The 16,262-nt window shown below is 39.9% G+C and overlaps 1 protein-coding gene across 3 annotated transcripts in view; it reads left to right on the top strand.

Moving 5' to 3' along the window:
• tfec (transcription factor EC) overlaps nucleotides 1-16,262 on the top strand; it is a 37,813-nt gene that overhangs the window by 1,847 nt on the left and 19,704 nt on the right. For 2 of the 3 annotated variants that reach the window (XM_078798958.1, XM_078798954.1), the window contains exon 1: nucleotides 14,034-15,126. In XM_078798958.1, coding sequence (XP_078655084.1) covers nucleotides 14,854-15,126 — 273 coding nt within the window. In that variant the 5' untranslated portion in view covers nucleotides 14,034-14,853. Of the gene's footprint in view, nucleotides 1-5,634; nucleotides 5,844-14,033; nucleotides 15,127-16,262 lie in introns of those variants that run through there. The other variant, XM_078798963.1, reaches the window with a different exon arrangement.

The following is a 16,262-nucleotide window of genomic DNA, read 5'->3' as shown; positions in this document are numbered from 1 at the left end:
GTCAATAAAAAAAGTTAATTAAACAACAAATAAAACAAAATAATAAGATTAAATAAGCTCTAGTTAAATTGTGCATATTTAACTGTTCCTACTAAACTAAACCTTCTCACCATAATAACCATAGCAATAAAATAAAAACATTTATTATAATATTATATAACATAAGCCAGCACTACACAATCCAACAACAATGTATTGTTCTTGGTGTAGTTTGGATAATGTCATCAGCAGCCAAGCTGCTGTGGTTGGCATCATCCTTAGAGAGAGAGAGAGAGAGAGGCGTGTATTGTTGGGGTGACGTGCAGGAAGAATGTAAACATTGTCTGCTCGGAGGCACCACTTCAAAGGCCAAATGCACTAACCTCCTCACAGCGGTGGCGCGCACTCTTGAACCGACAAAAAGTGAAAGTGAATGCTCATCCATGGTCTGCAGCCTTTTCCTGGGACGCCTCTTTGAAGTCGCAAAATGGATCTGATTGACTGGTGCAAAAAAAGTCCACAGGAAAACAATCCTTTTTGTTGTTTTCCACGGGGAGGAAAGAGGATGAAGGTTACCGACTGAGCAAAACGTTTTGCGGAAGACAAAAAATGACGCCTGAACACTGAAGGGGTATCCAAAGTGCAGCCTGAGGGTCACTTGTGGCCCACAACTGTTTTTTCATGGACCTGCAGCACATTCTAAATATATAATTTAACAAGAAAACCAAAAAATACATAATTTCACATGAATAAAGTAAAAAAGAGATAAAAGCTGTAGTAATTTTGTTTCTTTATTTGATATTAAATTATTTCTATATATTTTGCATCGTTTATTATAATGTAAGAATACAGAATATTTGTTTTTATGATAAAATTTGCTGAAATATTATATAGCAGTTATATTACTTTTCCTGGTCACGTGACACACGTGTTGCTGGGAATTCATAGGGCTGGCACATAGCTGCCCCATTAGCCAATGGAAACCAAACATTCATTCATTCATTCATTTTCTACCGCTTTTCCTCACAAGGGTTGCGGGGGGTGTGGAGCCTATCCAAGCTGTCTTCGGGCGAGAGGCGGGGTACACCCTGGACTGGTGGCCAGCCAATCACAGGGCACATATAGACAAACAACCATTCACACTCACATTCATACCTATGGACAATTTGGAGTCGCCAATTAACCTAGCATGTTTTTGGAATGTGGGAGGAAACCAGAGTACCCGCAAAACTACATGCAAACTCCACACAGAGATGGCCGAGGGTGGAATTGAACCCTGGTCTCCAAGCTGTGAGGTCTGCGCGCTAACCACTCGACCGCCGTGCCGCGGAAACCAAAGAAACAAACAAAATACAACAACAATGGCTGCTTTGTATGAAATAGAAATCTCCCAGCAAGGCTTTCCTACTGCCTCCTACGCCTTTTCAGCAGCCATGTGCTCATTATGCGTAAGGAAGCCAACCAGATGACATAACATGAATATAAAGCACTTAAGCGGCAACTTTAATAGGCCACATCATCTTCTTTGGAGGCGAATGGAATCAGAACAAGGACACGGACAAAAACGCTTTAAAAACACAAGACCAGAGGGGTGACCTAAGCTCTTCACACCAAACGGATACAATAATAATGAGCATAACGACGGCCATAGAGGCTGCCGGTGCCCCCTCACCATTATGTTGGCTTACTGACTCACGTCGGAGTGAATAAAAAGCCTTGCGTTAAGCGAAAGAGAGGGAATTAGCGGTAAAAGAAAGCAAGTAAATAGCTGCTTGAGTACGCCACAACAAAAGCGAGATGAGTGTGGACGAGAGCGAGTGGGCTACGGAAGCCTTGATGAGAGGACGATGGAGTGGAGGTGATGATGAGTGGAGAGATGTAAAAAAAAAAAAAGTTCTTTGGGGAGAGCTTTTAATGAGGCAGACGCTGTGTGTGTGTGTGTGTGTGTGTGTGTGTGTGTTGTCATCTGTGACATGATGATACTCTTCACTTCCTGTCTCCACTTGGGTGGGAGAGCATTTGAGGACGACATAACTAGTAGAAGGAATAAAGTTATTAACTCAGCTTTGTGTGCTCTGCTGCTCTTCAGGACCAAATGAAATGTTTTTAAGGACCTCCTACAAAAATGCCAGGACCTACTGCCAGCCAAAGATCCTCTGTATTGTTTTTAAAAACACACTGCAAAAACACTATTCAAATATCCTTAATACTGTATGAGCATTCTGCTGTTTTTGAGGACTTACTGCAAATCGCAAATGAATAATTATCTATATCACTGGTGTGGACAGCTGTTTTTAAGAACCTCCTACAAAAATGTCAGTCAAAGATCATCTATAAAATAAGGACAACTCTGCTGTTTTTGAGGATCTATGACAAACACTGTTTTTAAGGACCTAATGCAAGTCAAAGATCTTCTGTATTGTTTTTAAACACACTGTAAAAACACTATTCAAAGATCCTCTATACTGTAGGACAGGGGTCGGGAACCTTTTTGGCGAAGAGAGCCATGAACGCCAGATATTTTAAAATGTGTATCTGTGAGAACCATATACATTTTTTTAAACATTGAATGCAATAAAATGTGTGCATTTTTATGTAAGACCAACAGTTTTAGATATAATGGGCTCAAATTATGTAGACCAGGCACACTACCCCACGCCGATGGGGTGTGGCCAGCACACTTTCGTGAGCAGCGCAGTGTCAAACAATAAATCAAATACTTGCTGCCATTAATGCAACTTCTGCTGCTGCATAGTTTTGCAACATACTCAGTATATTTCATTCTTTTGGCCATCTTCGTCAGAAGGCTTGGTTCTGCAGCTTTAGCTATTTGACTAAAGGAGAAAAGTTTATATTTACATGTTGACATCTCAATGACCGAGGTAGACTACCGCATTACCCAGTAATAATCGAGTTTTGGTGTTTGACCTGGAAAATATCATCAGGAAAGATAGATATGGTTGGCCGTATTGCAGTAGAAAATAGATGGACAAATTAAAATGCATAAGGAAGTTGTTGATTTTTAACATTATTTTTAACAGTCATTTCTGTGATGGTTTACTTTAAAATGTTAGCAAAAATACATTTTTATTGTGGTAAGAAATGTTTGAAAGCCAGATAGTCATCAAAAGAGCCCTACCTGGCTCCCGAGCCATAGGTTACCTACCTCTGCTGTAGGAGCTTTCTGCTGTTTTTGAGGACTTAACTGCAAATCGCAAATGAATAATCATCTATATCACTGTTGCATACGGCTGTTTTTAAGGCCCTCCTACAAAAATGTCAGTCAAAGATCATCTATAAAATAAGGGCAACTCTGCTGTTTTTGAGGATCTATCACAAACACTGTTTTAAGGACCTACTGCCAGGCAAAGATCCTCTGTATTGTTTTTAAAAACACATTGCAAAAACACTGTTCAAAGATCCTCTGTACTGTCGGAGCATTCTGCTGTTTTTGAGGACTTACTGCAAATCGCAAATGAATAATTATGTATATCACTGTTGCACAGACCTCCTACAAAAATGGCAGTCAAAGATCTTCGATAAAATAAGAAGCACTCTGCTGTTTTTGAGGATCTACCACAAACACTGTTTTTAAAGACCTCCTGCCAGCAAGATGCTCTGTATTGCGGGACTGCTATGCTGATTTTAAAGCCATACTGCAAAAACACTAGTCAAAGATCCTCTCCATTGTAGGAGCATGCTGCTGTTTTTGAGAATTTACTGCAAATCGTAAATGAATAATTATCTGTATCACTGGTGTGCACATCTGTTTTAAAGGACCTTCTACAAAAATGCCAGTCAAGGATCTTCTATAAAATAAGGACAACTATTTCAGAGGATCTACAACAAACACTGTTTTTAAGAACCTAATGCAAGTCAAAGATCCTCTGTATTGTTTGTAAACACACTACAAAAACACTATTCAAATATCCTGTATACAGTAGGAGAACTCTGCTGTTTTTGAGGATCTATGACAAACACTGTTTTTAAGGACCTATTGCAAGTCAAAGATCCTCTGTATTGTTTTTAAACACACTGCAAAAACACTATTCAAAGATCATGTACTGTATACCGTAGGAGATCTCTGCTGTTTTTGAGGATCTACCACAAACACTGTTTTTAAGGACGTAATGCCAGTCAAAGATCCTCTGTATTGTTTGTAAACACACTACAAAAACACTATTCAAAGATCCTGTACACTGTAGGAGAACTCTGCTGTTTTTGAGGATCTACGGCAAACACTGTTTTTAAGGACCTAATGCAAGTCAAAGATCCTCTGTAATGTTTTTAAACACACTGCAAAAACACTATTCAAAGGTTATGTATACTGTAGGAGAACTCTGCTGTTTTTGAGGATCTACCACAAACACTGTTTTTAAGGACGTACTGCCAGTCAAAGATCCTCTGTATTGTTTGTAAACACACTACAAAAACACTATTCAAAGATCATGTATACTGAAGGAGAACTATGCTGTTTTTGAGGATCCACCACTGTTCTAACATTGTTTTTAAGGACGTACTGCCAGCCAAAGATCCTCTGTACTGCGGGACTGCTATGCTGATTTTAAAGCCATACTTCAAAAACACTAGTCAAAGATCCTCTACATTGTAGGAGCATTCTGCTGTTTTTGAGGACTTAACAAAAACACAAACGAATAATGATCTGATGTTTTTGAGGACCTACTGCACAAAAAGTCAGAAAACCTCTTTTAGACAGAAGTGCTGTTTTTAAGGAGCTACTGCTCGTCAAAGAGAAGCGATGCCCTCAGGATGCTACGGAAGCACCGTGAGAGGTCTTGCACCTTCCACCTGAGCCTGGAGGCCTTCAGTTATCTGTCCACGTCATCTACAGAGCAACAGGAAGCCTTGAGTATCACAGCTGGATAAAACAACATATGAGATAATAAAAGCGTGGCATCTCAAGCAAAGGACAATGTGTCGGCGTTGTAAAACCATTCTGCCGCCAATTGGAAATGGAGCACGCCAGCTAATGATAGCCAATTACGCTGGAGGCAGGAACACCTCAGGGCTCTTGCTCTGATGCTGTCCGGGTTAGAAAGCTTTCTTCTGGGTAGCATGGCCAAGGAGGAATGGGAGATATTCTTGGTGTGTGGAGGCGCTTACACACAAAGACAAAGCACAAGTGTTGTTGTCCCTACGTAAACATTCCGACTGGAATGCGACAAGATGGACAATTTCTGAAAGTGACGCCATTATTTTAAGACAGACATTCCCTGGTGGAGGTATTCTTGCGATGCTGGTGACAGGCGGAAGAAAGGCCTTCCACACGTAAACAATATTTATGGTGGGATTAGCAACGGAAAGACACATAAAGATGGTTCAAGTCCTGAACGAGTCTAAAACCCGACTCCGCCATTCAAACTGGTCAAGTGATCCGTGTTAAATCCCGTCCTGTTGCGTGTTTCTTGTTATTTCTGTCCTGTTAGTATAATCCAATCGGTGCAGCCGCACACTCTGGGATGCAAATTGAATTATTGGACTTAAAACCCCCACAAATCAAACTGTGACGGGTTTTTTTTTCCCTTTTGATCTCCCACGCTGATACTGTCCCTGAGTTGATTGAAGGTAAAGCAGATAAGACACTCCAAGTCCTGATTCAGGATGTATTAATAAAGTATTGCATTTAATTCACAGATTTTGAAGAGATGTTCCCGTTCGGCACAGATGAGCGATGGATGATGCATCAGAGAGATGCCAAACAGGATTTATGGGAATCTGGACTGCAGCCACGTAGCTGGATTCAGTTCTGTAACACACGGCATCGCTTCCGGCCTCAGTATCCTTATCCTTATGGTGGCGGAGTACAAGCTCATGCTTTGTACCGTTCCCAAAACACATGGAAGGTAGGTGTGCCACTGCACGTCCGTATACTGGTATATAATTAGCAAACGGCCAGGCTACAGTACATAATAACAACACATTTTATGGAGTCATCTTCGCAGTTTGCTCTGTCACTCACATGGCTCTCAAATTATGGCTTATTATTCGTCAAAAATAATAAAAGTCATATGGTCGCAAGATGTCAGTAATGTTATATAATGATACATTACCTTCCATTACATTATCTTAACACTGCATGTTATGTCAGCCACAGTGAAAATAAGTTCTCCTCCCATTCCGTGTGGAAGTGGTATGTTTTTGGCTTCTTACTTAGTCCTTCTTCTCCACTCTGTTTGACACCCTTTCGTTACAATACAATACAAATAAATTGGAGGTAACTTGTTAGCTCCAGTAAACAGTATGTTACCAATTAACCATAATAAACGAGCGACGACTGTAAATAACCAATGAAATGACACAGATGGACATTTAACATAACTCGTACCATTTTTAGCCATGCTTGTCAGCATTTGGAAACACAAGACATGTTCTGGAAAATGAGAGAAAATTAATTAAATAGTGGGGCATGCAGGCCTCACAGCTAGGAGACCCGAGTTCGATTCCACCCTAGGGTTTCCTCCCACATTCCAAAAACATGCTAGGTTAATTGGCAACTCCAAATTGTCCATAGGTATGAATGTGAGTGTGAATGGTTGTTTGCCTATATGTGCCCTGTGATTGGCTGGCCACCAGTCCAGGATGTACCAGACAGTTGGGCTCCAGCACCCCCCGCAACCCTCGTGAGGATAAGCAGTAGTAAATGAATGAATTCAATCGTTTTTCTCACGTTCTTTACAAAGTGTAGGAGTCTGAATTTGGCAACACCAAACGACTCCCCAGATTGACAACAGTGAGAAGGGAATAAATCGAAATCCACAAGGCCGATATGAATCAAGGAGAAGGAAGAGAAAACATCCCCGACGTTAGATGGGTGACTGATAGACTTCAAAGCATTGTTGCGCGATGCGTTTGGCTTTTGTAGGAGGTCTTTCATGTGTTAAAGTTGCTCAGGTCAATGTGTGTGTGTGTGTGTGCGTTTGAGTGTGAGAGAGGCTATCAGCCTGGAGGTACAAGCTGGCCCTTTCAAAAGGATGAGAGGTTTGCTGAGAATGTGCTTGGAAATTGAGCCTCTTGGATGTTAATCTGATATTTTATAGATGTCACTTGGAGAGAAACGTTGGCTGCAGAAGAACGGCTGCAGATAGCATACGAAGATGCCCCCTCGTGGCTGTAGGCAGCATAGAAATTATATTCAAATGTCTAAATATGTTGCTAAAACCCCTAAAATAACAACTTTTTATAATTCAGTAGGAACTCATACATATATGTAAGCCTATTTTGTGCAAACTGGGATGCAAATAGTATAATAATAATAATGCAGGGATAGACCACAAACACTGTTTTTAAGGACCTAATGCAAGTCAAAGATCCTCTGTATTGTTTTTAAACACACTGCAAAAACACTATTCAAAGATCATGTATACTGTAGGAGATCTCTGCTGTTTTTGAGGATCTACCACAAACACTGTTTTTAAGGACGTACTGCCAGCCAAAGGTCCTCTGTATTGCGGGACTGCTATGCTGATTTTAAAGCCATACTGCAAAAACACTAGTCAAAGATCCTCTACATTGTAGGAGTACTCTGCTGTTTTTGAGGATTTATTGCAAATCGCAAACAAATAATTATCTATGTCACTGGTGTGCACAGCTGTTTTTAGGGACTACCTACAAAAATGCCAGTCAAGGATCTTCTATAAAATAAGGACAACTCTGCTATTTTTGAGGATCTACAACAAACACTGTTTTTAAGGACCTAATGCAAGTCAAAGATCCTCTGTATTGTTTTTAAACACACTGCAAAAACACTATTCAAAGATCATGTATACTGATAGATAACCTGCGGCCCATGGGCCATGTATAGCACATAAGAGTGTTTCAAATGGGCCATCAGGCATTTTAAAAACTGAATAAAACCTCATATTAACGCTATCAAAAAGTCCCCCAAATGTACAAATATAGATGTCCATGAAAATGTTTATTTTCCCACTTTTGCTAGCTTGAAGTTGACGTCTGCATTGATTTCCCATCAACATTTGCATAACATAACATAACATGAGTCTCTCTAAAATTTGGACTGGTATTGTATACTAATAACTTTTGAGTCATTTGAGTTAGCGTGGTCATTGGAGGACTTTAGAAAAACCAAGATGGACCTTGAAAGGGGACAACACGATTCCCCAATCCTGACATAAATGCATTCCAAAAACAAAACAACAACTCAAATAAATCCGTTTTCTTGCCACTACCTTCAAAGTGTCACGTTTTGCATGTAATCCTACTTCTAAGTTCTTGTGAGAACCCGGTCCTGTGTATCACGAACATGCATGGCGGAGCCTGTAGGTCATGGTGGGAAGCAGGCGTGCCGTGGGACCAACCAGGGTCCCAACGACTCCAACCACTGTACCGTACCAACAACAACAACAAACCAAAGTAAACTACATGATGTGAGGACGAGGGTTCAGCCAGGACGTTTTTTTTTTTAGCACTTTACAGACCCAAATGCACGATTGCGCAACATGCAGGACTAGTTCGGACCACCCATCTGGACTGGCTGAGTGCCTGGGCTTGACTGGAATATCTGAACCAGAACGGATGAATAAATGGAGGCGCACCGTGCAGTGACTCAGGTGGTGTAGGAAATATAAAAGTAGTCAAAATAATAATAATAATAATTATTATGCATATGCTAACAATAATCAACAGGTACATGTTATATGTTTACTGTGCAAAAACCACAACAAAGCGACTTCACCTCAGTGGTTTTTGACCCTTTGACAGAGCAGTTCACTATAAATTAAATTAGTTAATGAAATGAAGCGTAAACTGTCTTGTCCGCTGTATGCTGGAGGGGTGGGGTGGGGGGGTGGGGGTGGGGGACCACAACAACCTTACTGTTCTTTTAACTCACTTCTATAAAAAGAAAAGTGTAGATAAACCAACATAATGTAATTTCTCCTGAAATGAAATGCCATTTACTATAAGTAGGGTTCGGACATGTGTCTTTGTTCCTGACCCCTGACTTTTCCTAAAGTGGCCGCTTCAAACCAAAACAAAACTGCTTCTGGATAAAAACATATCATAATCCCTTATGGGTATGGTGGTGGGGTGGTCTGTGGGGGCGATTCAAGGCCACCAAGATAGCTATTCACAGTGTCCAGACACACGGAGAGACCTCCGGGAGTGAAAGATGTTGTGAGGTGTTGGTATGAGACTCCCTATGACACCCCTGGGAAGAATGGTGATTAGTAGCTAAAGGGGACCGATAACATTCTGAAGCACCCATAGGCATGGAAGCTAAAGACATATATGAGATATTAAATGATGCTTTTGATGCCATTATCCTGAACCTGGTGATTAGACCTGACATTTCATCATGATAGATATACTTTAAAGTAGTCAGTGTATAGGTTAAATTGAGTCAAAACAAAGTGAGTGAGTACACCTGACAGTTAATATGCCCTAACCGTGTGTCGATAGTAATCTAGCACTGCCTTAATGCTCTTGGGCATGGAATTCGGTGGATGTTAAGACACCTTGGGCTCCTCCACCTTCCTCCCTTCTGCTTGAGGATGCCCAACAGGTTTCAGGTCTGGGGAAGCTCCACCCAATCATCTTCACCTTTACTGGCACATCACCTTGGAGGTGTTTTGGGCCAGTTCTGCTTCAGACCGTCACTTTGCATGTTGGAATTTCCTGACATTGAACCACAGCTCCCCCAGTGCTGACAGCACTCATACAGCCCTGACACTATTACCAGGGTAGTCACTTATGTTGCCAGATATATAAACTTAACACTGTAATTAATGCCAGGTGTTAGCATGCTAATGTTAACATGTTAGCATTGCTAGCATGTTCACATGATCATAGAATAATTTTTAGTCATTTAGTATATAAGTAGACTATTATATAAACACTTAGCCCTATCATGTTAGGTGTTAGCATGCTAACATTAGCATGTATAGTGCTTGGTGGAGTATACTGTGTACTGTGGAGTATATTGTGCTCTCTTAGTTATTTTCGAGTTCATTCATTCATTTTTACCGCTTATCCTCACAAGGGTCGCGGGGGGTGCTGGAGCCTATCCCAGCTGTCTTCGGGCGAAAGGCGGGGTACACCCTGGACTGGTGGCCAGCCAATCACAGGGCACATATAGACAAACAACCATTCACACTCACATTCATACCACGGGGGAGAACATGCAAACTCCACACAGAGATGGCCGAGGGTGGAATTGAACTTGGGTCTGCAGGCTGTGAGGCCTGCGTGCTAACCACTGAAACCCATTTTTCGAGTTATTATTTATTATTATAATAGTGTTTTTTTATCTTATAAAATGGTGATGGAAATATAGTATTATTTGCATTATTCCTATAAACATCTCAACTTTTTGCCACAGTTGCATTACAATGTTTACACTCGCACAAATCAGCATGTCCAAAAAAAAACTTCTCCAAATTTCAGAATGTACTGATGGGTTGTCCCAGATTACCATGCTCTAATAAGAAGAAAATGATATAAATGTGTAATTGTAAATTAATAGAGTTTGTAAACTTCTTTTGTAATAAAGAATTCATAAATAAATACAGGAGTAACAAATACGGGCAGGATATATGATCAAAATGATGATGCGTTCAATGACAATGGCTGCATTCCAGCTCCACGGTGGGCACGGTCAAGGCCTTCTACATCCTCCGTAGCTTTTGGTGACATTAATTCCATAGATGGTGCAGGTGTTGGTAAAAAAAAAAAAAAAATTCCATTCCGATTGGAAAACTCACGGCCCATACCAGCGTCCTAATCCTATTAGGCCTAATTGAGTTGAAGTCGACAGTCTTTTTCAGTTAAACTATGCTCACAGACTAATAGGATTCAAAAGGGGGTTGGGGGGGTGAAAAGGTACAATGCCAGGAGTCGTAAATGGTGTCGGCGGTGGTGGCGGTGAAGTGGACCATCAGGGACGGTGTGTTGTTCCATGCTGGGTTCAGAGTTGTGTGTTGACGTGGGAGGGTGGGCAGTGGGCCGGAGGTCTCCCTGGAGGCTAGATAAGCTCAAAGCAGGGGGGTACAAGATTCACATAATTGGCATTCAGGCCCCCCCCCAGTGTGTTTGTGTGTGTTTATGAGCCCTGTGTGATTGAAAACAATTGCTGTATATTGCGTGTGTGGATACAATCACGTACTGTTTGAGGTCGCAGTTTAGCGGAGTGTGACAGGATCAAATTTCTGCAAAACATTCAGGAAATGTGGATAGATGCATTTTAAGTGATACAAATGTGGATTAAAAATTGGTTAAAATCTAGTGACAGATTTATGATTAATACCAAGCTGTTGAAATGTCCGAGTATATACAGGTGGTGTTTATAATGAAAATGAAATCAACCATAAACAGATTGGTGTTTTTTGGCCTTGTGACCACGCCGTGATGCTATCTTCACGTCTGCGTCCACCAAGGAGACAAGATGAGCGGCCGCGATAAGCTTCACGCACAATTAAGGGAGGTCAGAGTGGGACGGTGTTTCGTTCGGCAAGGACACGCAGACGTGGCCCTGGGAGCTAACCTTTTCGGGGTTGCCCACGGCCAGAGGTGCTACAATGGATCCCTCCTTTGAAGAAGGACACATCCAAAAAGGATTGGAGGGACAAAAGAGGACGGATAGGATGAGCTTGTGACCTGATGTGCCCTTCCTCTGGGAAGAGACGGAAGCATTGGCAGACGCGTTTACATCCAGTTTAGTCTAGCTATATTAATAACTAAATGGACAACGTCCTGTATTGACCCAAATATAAAACGAGGACACAGGGCGTTTAGTCTAAGCAGTGTTGCTTAAATACTGGGACAGGACCCCCTTTGGGTGTTGTGGTGAGGTGTTGGAGGCCAATACTCATAAAATTAGTTCCAGGTTGGCTTGGTTAGTGTCTTCATGCTTGAACGATGCTGGTGCCAGCAGCTCATAGTGGTTTGTACAGACAATATACAACAATATTACAAGTTCTTAAGAGTATTTCAACCCAGGGGTGTGAAAAAAGAATGGAGAACCACTGGTCGAGGGTGTTTTATATAACTTGTGCTGAGGCGTTTCGTTGAATCATCACAAAATTTGGTATACAACTTCCTGGAACGGCGAGATTAGTTGAAAGTGAAAATGTTAATCAAGCAAAAACGTCTTTGCAGGGCGGGACTTAGAAACCAATTGTCCATAAGTCATTGACCATTTGTCTAATGATTAGAGTATTTTGAGCTATATTCCATGTATGCTAGCATGTATTCCAAAGCATTTGAACGCCATTCACATTTTTGGCTTTCTAGAACAGATGTGGATGGGGAAAATTCATGTTTTTTTATGATAAAAAAAATTATTTGGTTAGAGTACATTTTGTCAGAGCTCTTGGGATGGATTAATGATGATAACCAAGGTTCCACTGTATTATGAAAGGTGGTGGCTGTCCAGTGGCCTGTTACCTCACTAAAAGTTGTACATTCTGTATTAATTCTGTATTAATACCATTCTGTATTAATACAGTGGTGCCTTGGTTAACGTCATTAATCCGTTCCAGAAGGTCCAAACCAAAATGGACTTAAACCAAAGCAAATTTTCCCATAAAAAATAATGTAAATCCAATTAATCCGAATACCTAATATCCTAATATAGAGTTTTACCTACTTTTGTTGGAGAAGAAAATACTCCCCCCAAAAAACTAAATCACAAAATAAACACATTATTGTGCTGCAACCACAATTTGCAAAGATGTAAAAAATAAATCAAACTAAACTAGAAAATTAAAAAAAAAATGTGAGGATGACATGTGCGATGTTTACCTCCGATTGCCACGAACAATAAGTTTGAATGCTTATGTTTTGTTGTTGGCACCAGAAATGAGTATTCCGCACCGCAAGCATTAGCAATGTTTCCATCTTTTAACTTCCTGTCGCCGAATTCCAAATCTAAATGAGCAGAGTTAATTCGATTTGAAACCAATTCCGGTATTTTTATTTATGTGATACGATTGCTAAGTTTGATATTTTGCAGTTATATAATGCAGGAAGTTCCTTTGACGATTCCCAAAATCAAAGCTAGCATAAATGCGCCCCGACACAACCGCTCGCATTCATGGGCGAGACGAACAGAATCAAAAAAGTCTTAAGCGGAATTGAACCACACTACGTCGTCTACTTTGTAATCACATTAAAGTGGAATTGCCATCATATTTTTCCTAATCCGATTACATCTCTGTTATCGCTTGGGTAAATTGAATTTTCTTTGTTTCCTGCTCGTCCCCGTTTGACCGTTTTTTTTTTTTTTTTTTGAAACACGGCAAAAAGGTCAAAGAGTAGTGCCAACGATAAAAAATGCCACTTAGGCTCGCTTCTATTCCTGCTGATGTGACTCACAGTCATCCACGTTTACCCTAAAGTGAGCAATGCGTTGCCAATGGCCCGTTAAAAGTGATTCACACTGTGAAAAATCCAGTGGCACAAACTCCTGAATGCAGTTATGGGAACCTGTTGATGTGGAAACGATGGCCTATCGACAGAAAATGTGTTAATTTGGGTGCTTTTAAGGGCTTCTCCCAGGTGTACAACTTTGAGGTACCAGGCCACTGGACAGCTACCACCCTGGTTATCATCATTAATCCATCCCACAAACTGTACCTTCTGACAAAATGTACTCTAACCAAATCATTTTTTGTAATCATTATCCACATCCACATCTGTTCCAGAAAGCCAAAAACGTGAACACAAAACATGTTTTTTATAGTTTCACCAACATGGACACCACCTTCATGTTTTGCCATGACTTAATTCATTAATTGTCTCAGGTTTTCTTTTGATTACACATATATACAAAATACAACATAACCCACAATGGAGCCATATTAACTTCGTTCAGGACATGCTGAATTGTGTCAACTTGATGTAAGCAAGTTCTACATAAACTAAAGCATTGACATTAAAACTGAATGATAGACAATGTGACATAGTATTATTCCTTAGACTGTTAATATAGTAAACCAAATATAACATCAATAAGAGATTTAACCAACAACCAATATAATAAATAACCAATGATCTAAAAATGTCATCCAGTACTTCTCTACAAGAGAGGAGAAATATGATCTCAGGGAAGAAGTACATTTGAAACACTTCTATGCTAGGACTACGTTAAAAAGCCATAGCATTTCAGTATGTGGAATCAAACTATGGAATGGATTGAGTAAGGACCTCAAACAATGCACAACGATGAGCCAATTCAAGAAACAATACAAGCAGTTGATGTTTGCTAAATACAAGGATGAAGAGTCTTCAACCAGTCATGATGTGCTATATATATATATATATCACTATATTGACACTTACTATGGTACCCATTATGTAATTGTATGGTCATATCACCTCGTACTTTGGTACGGGACAAAAAAAAAAACAACAAAAAAAAAGTTAACCATATTAGGAAAGCAGGAAGTGAACAAATGTAACAGTTACTGATTGTAAAAGTACCAGATGGAGGGGTAGGATTTAATAAGCTTTGCTTCTTCCTACTCCTTTTGGACATGTGGAACTGTGAACTGATTATGTGATGCATTCAATTGTAATCTGATGCATGTTCAAATGAAATAAAACCATCACCATTATCATTTCTAGGATGTCATTTGCATAAACGTCACCATCCAAGGTGCACAGTCAAAAGTGTCAGTGTCATTTTTGCGCAATTAGGCACGTGACCCATGACCCCCGCTCTGAATAATTAATGAATAACAGAGGGGATAAAGACAAAAGGCGCAAAAAAGGAAGAAAAAAAAAGTGCTCCGCCTTGAGCTACGCCAGCTAGCGTGTAATACATCCAAGAATGCCGTTAATTGGCCCTGCGGCTTTCATTCCTTCGCCCTATTTCTTTCAATTCATTGACTCAAAATAATGGGTTCAGGTTTATTATCAACAGGTCAGAAGCTCTGGGAGTGCCCACATTCTACGGGTACGAGTCTTGCCAATCAGAGCTCGCCAGTGCATGTGTACATGTACGAACCCCCCACCCTACAAAAAAAAAAAAAAGTCCTGACAATTCCACCCGGGACAAAACTTTTATTCTATTTTTGCGCGTACCTTCACCTTCAAGTGATAACAAGTCTAGCCGGGTGCATGTTTTGGCTTCATTTGGACACAATGCTGGAATATAACTGGTATGGACAGGTACGTAACCGTGACACACCTACTTTGACATGAAGTCAGCTCGAGTGCTGCTGAAAGCGAGCGGCTACGCTAAGTAATACGGCAGATGATGACAGGATGCTACATAACACACAAACAGCATCAGCAGATGATAACAGGAAATGTCAGATGTCTTGCTGGATTTCCATATCACAATAACTTTACACGGGTGTCATGTGGCTGCTTGCGCGCCACAGAGGAAAAGCAGCTGTATGGTGTATTGTTGCTGTGTTTACAAACAAAGAATTTACAGACTAAACATGATATTGCAATAATTCAATCAGGAAGTACAAAAGGGATAACTGCCAGAGTAAAACACAATACATGTACTACTAACAATATATTGATTGAATTTACTAGCAATACTCATCATACTATTATTACTACAAATCCTACTAAACCCAATAATAATAGTCATATCAATAGTCATGATAGTAATATTAATTGTGATCATTATTATATCATTATTTTTTAATAATATTTTACATATTACTACTCCGACTAGTATTTCAAAAAAACTAAAGTATTAATAACAATCATTTCATTTAATGTCTTAATAATTATCTGTTGAAACTAGGTACCCATTATGTCATTGTATGGTCATATCACCTCGTACTTTGGTACATGACGAAAAAAAATAAAAATAAAACAAAATAAATAAATAAAAAAACTTTAACTATATTAGGAAAGCAGGAAGTGAACAAATGTAACAGTTACTAATTGTAAAAGTACCAGATGGAGGGGTAGGATTTAATAAGCTTTGCTTCTTCCTACTGCTTTTGGACATGTGGAACTGTGAACTGATTATGGGATGCATTCAATTGTAATCTGATGCATGTTCAAATTAAATTATACCATTACCATTATCATTACCATAGATTATATGATATTATAAACCAACATAATATTGTTTTTGACAGATATTTTGGCACAATTTAGCAAAAGAAAAATTAAAAATACATTCTGTTTTCTGGTCACTTTGTGGTATCAAGTGTATTATTAGAGCTTATTATTATTATTATTTGAGCTTATTGCCGTTCCCCTTGAGTACACTGAAAAAAGCTGGTGTATTTTAGGGTGTGCGATATTACAGAAACTTCAATTTAACCAAGCCAAGG

This window comes from Doryrhamphus excisus, linkage group LG2 (genome assembly GCF_037039965.1).
Source record: "Doryrhamphus excisus strain RoL-2023G ecotype Guam linkage group LG2, RoL_Dexc_Guam_v1.1, whole genome shotgun sequence".
In the NCBI taxonomy this organism is placed as follows: domain Eukaryota; kingdom Metazoa; phylum Chordata; class Actinopteri; order Syngnathiformes; family Syngnathidae; genus Doryrhamphus; species Doryrhamphus excisus.
The sequence above is the reverse complement of the archived record's forward strand: the minus strand, read 5'-3'. Positions and strand labels throughout refer to the sequence as shown.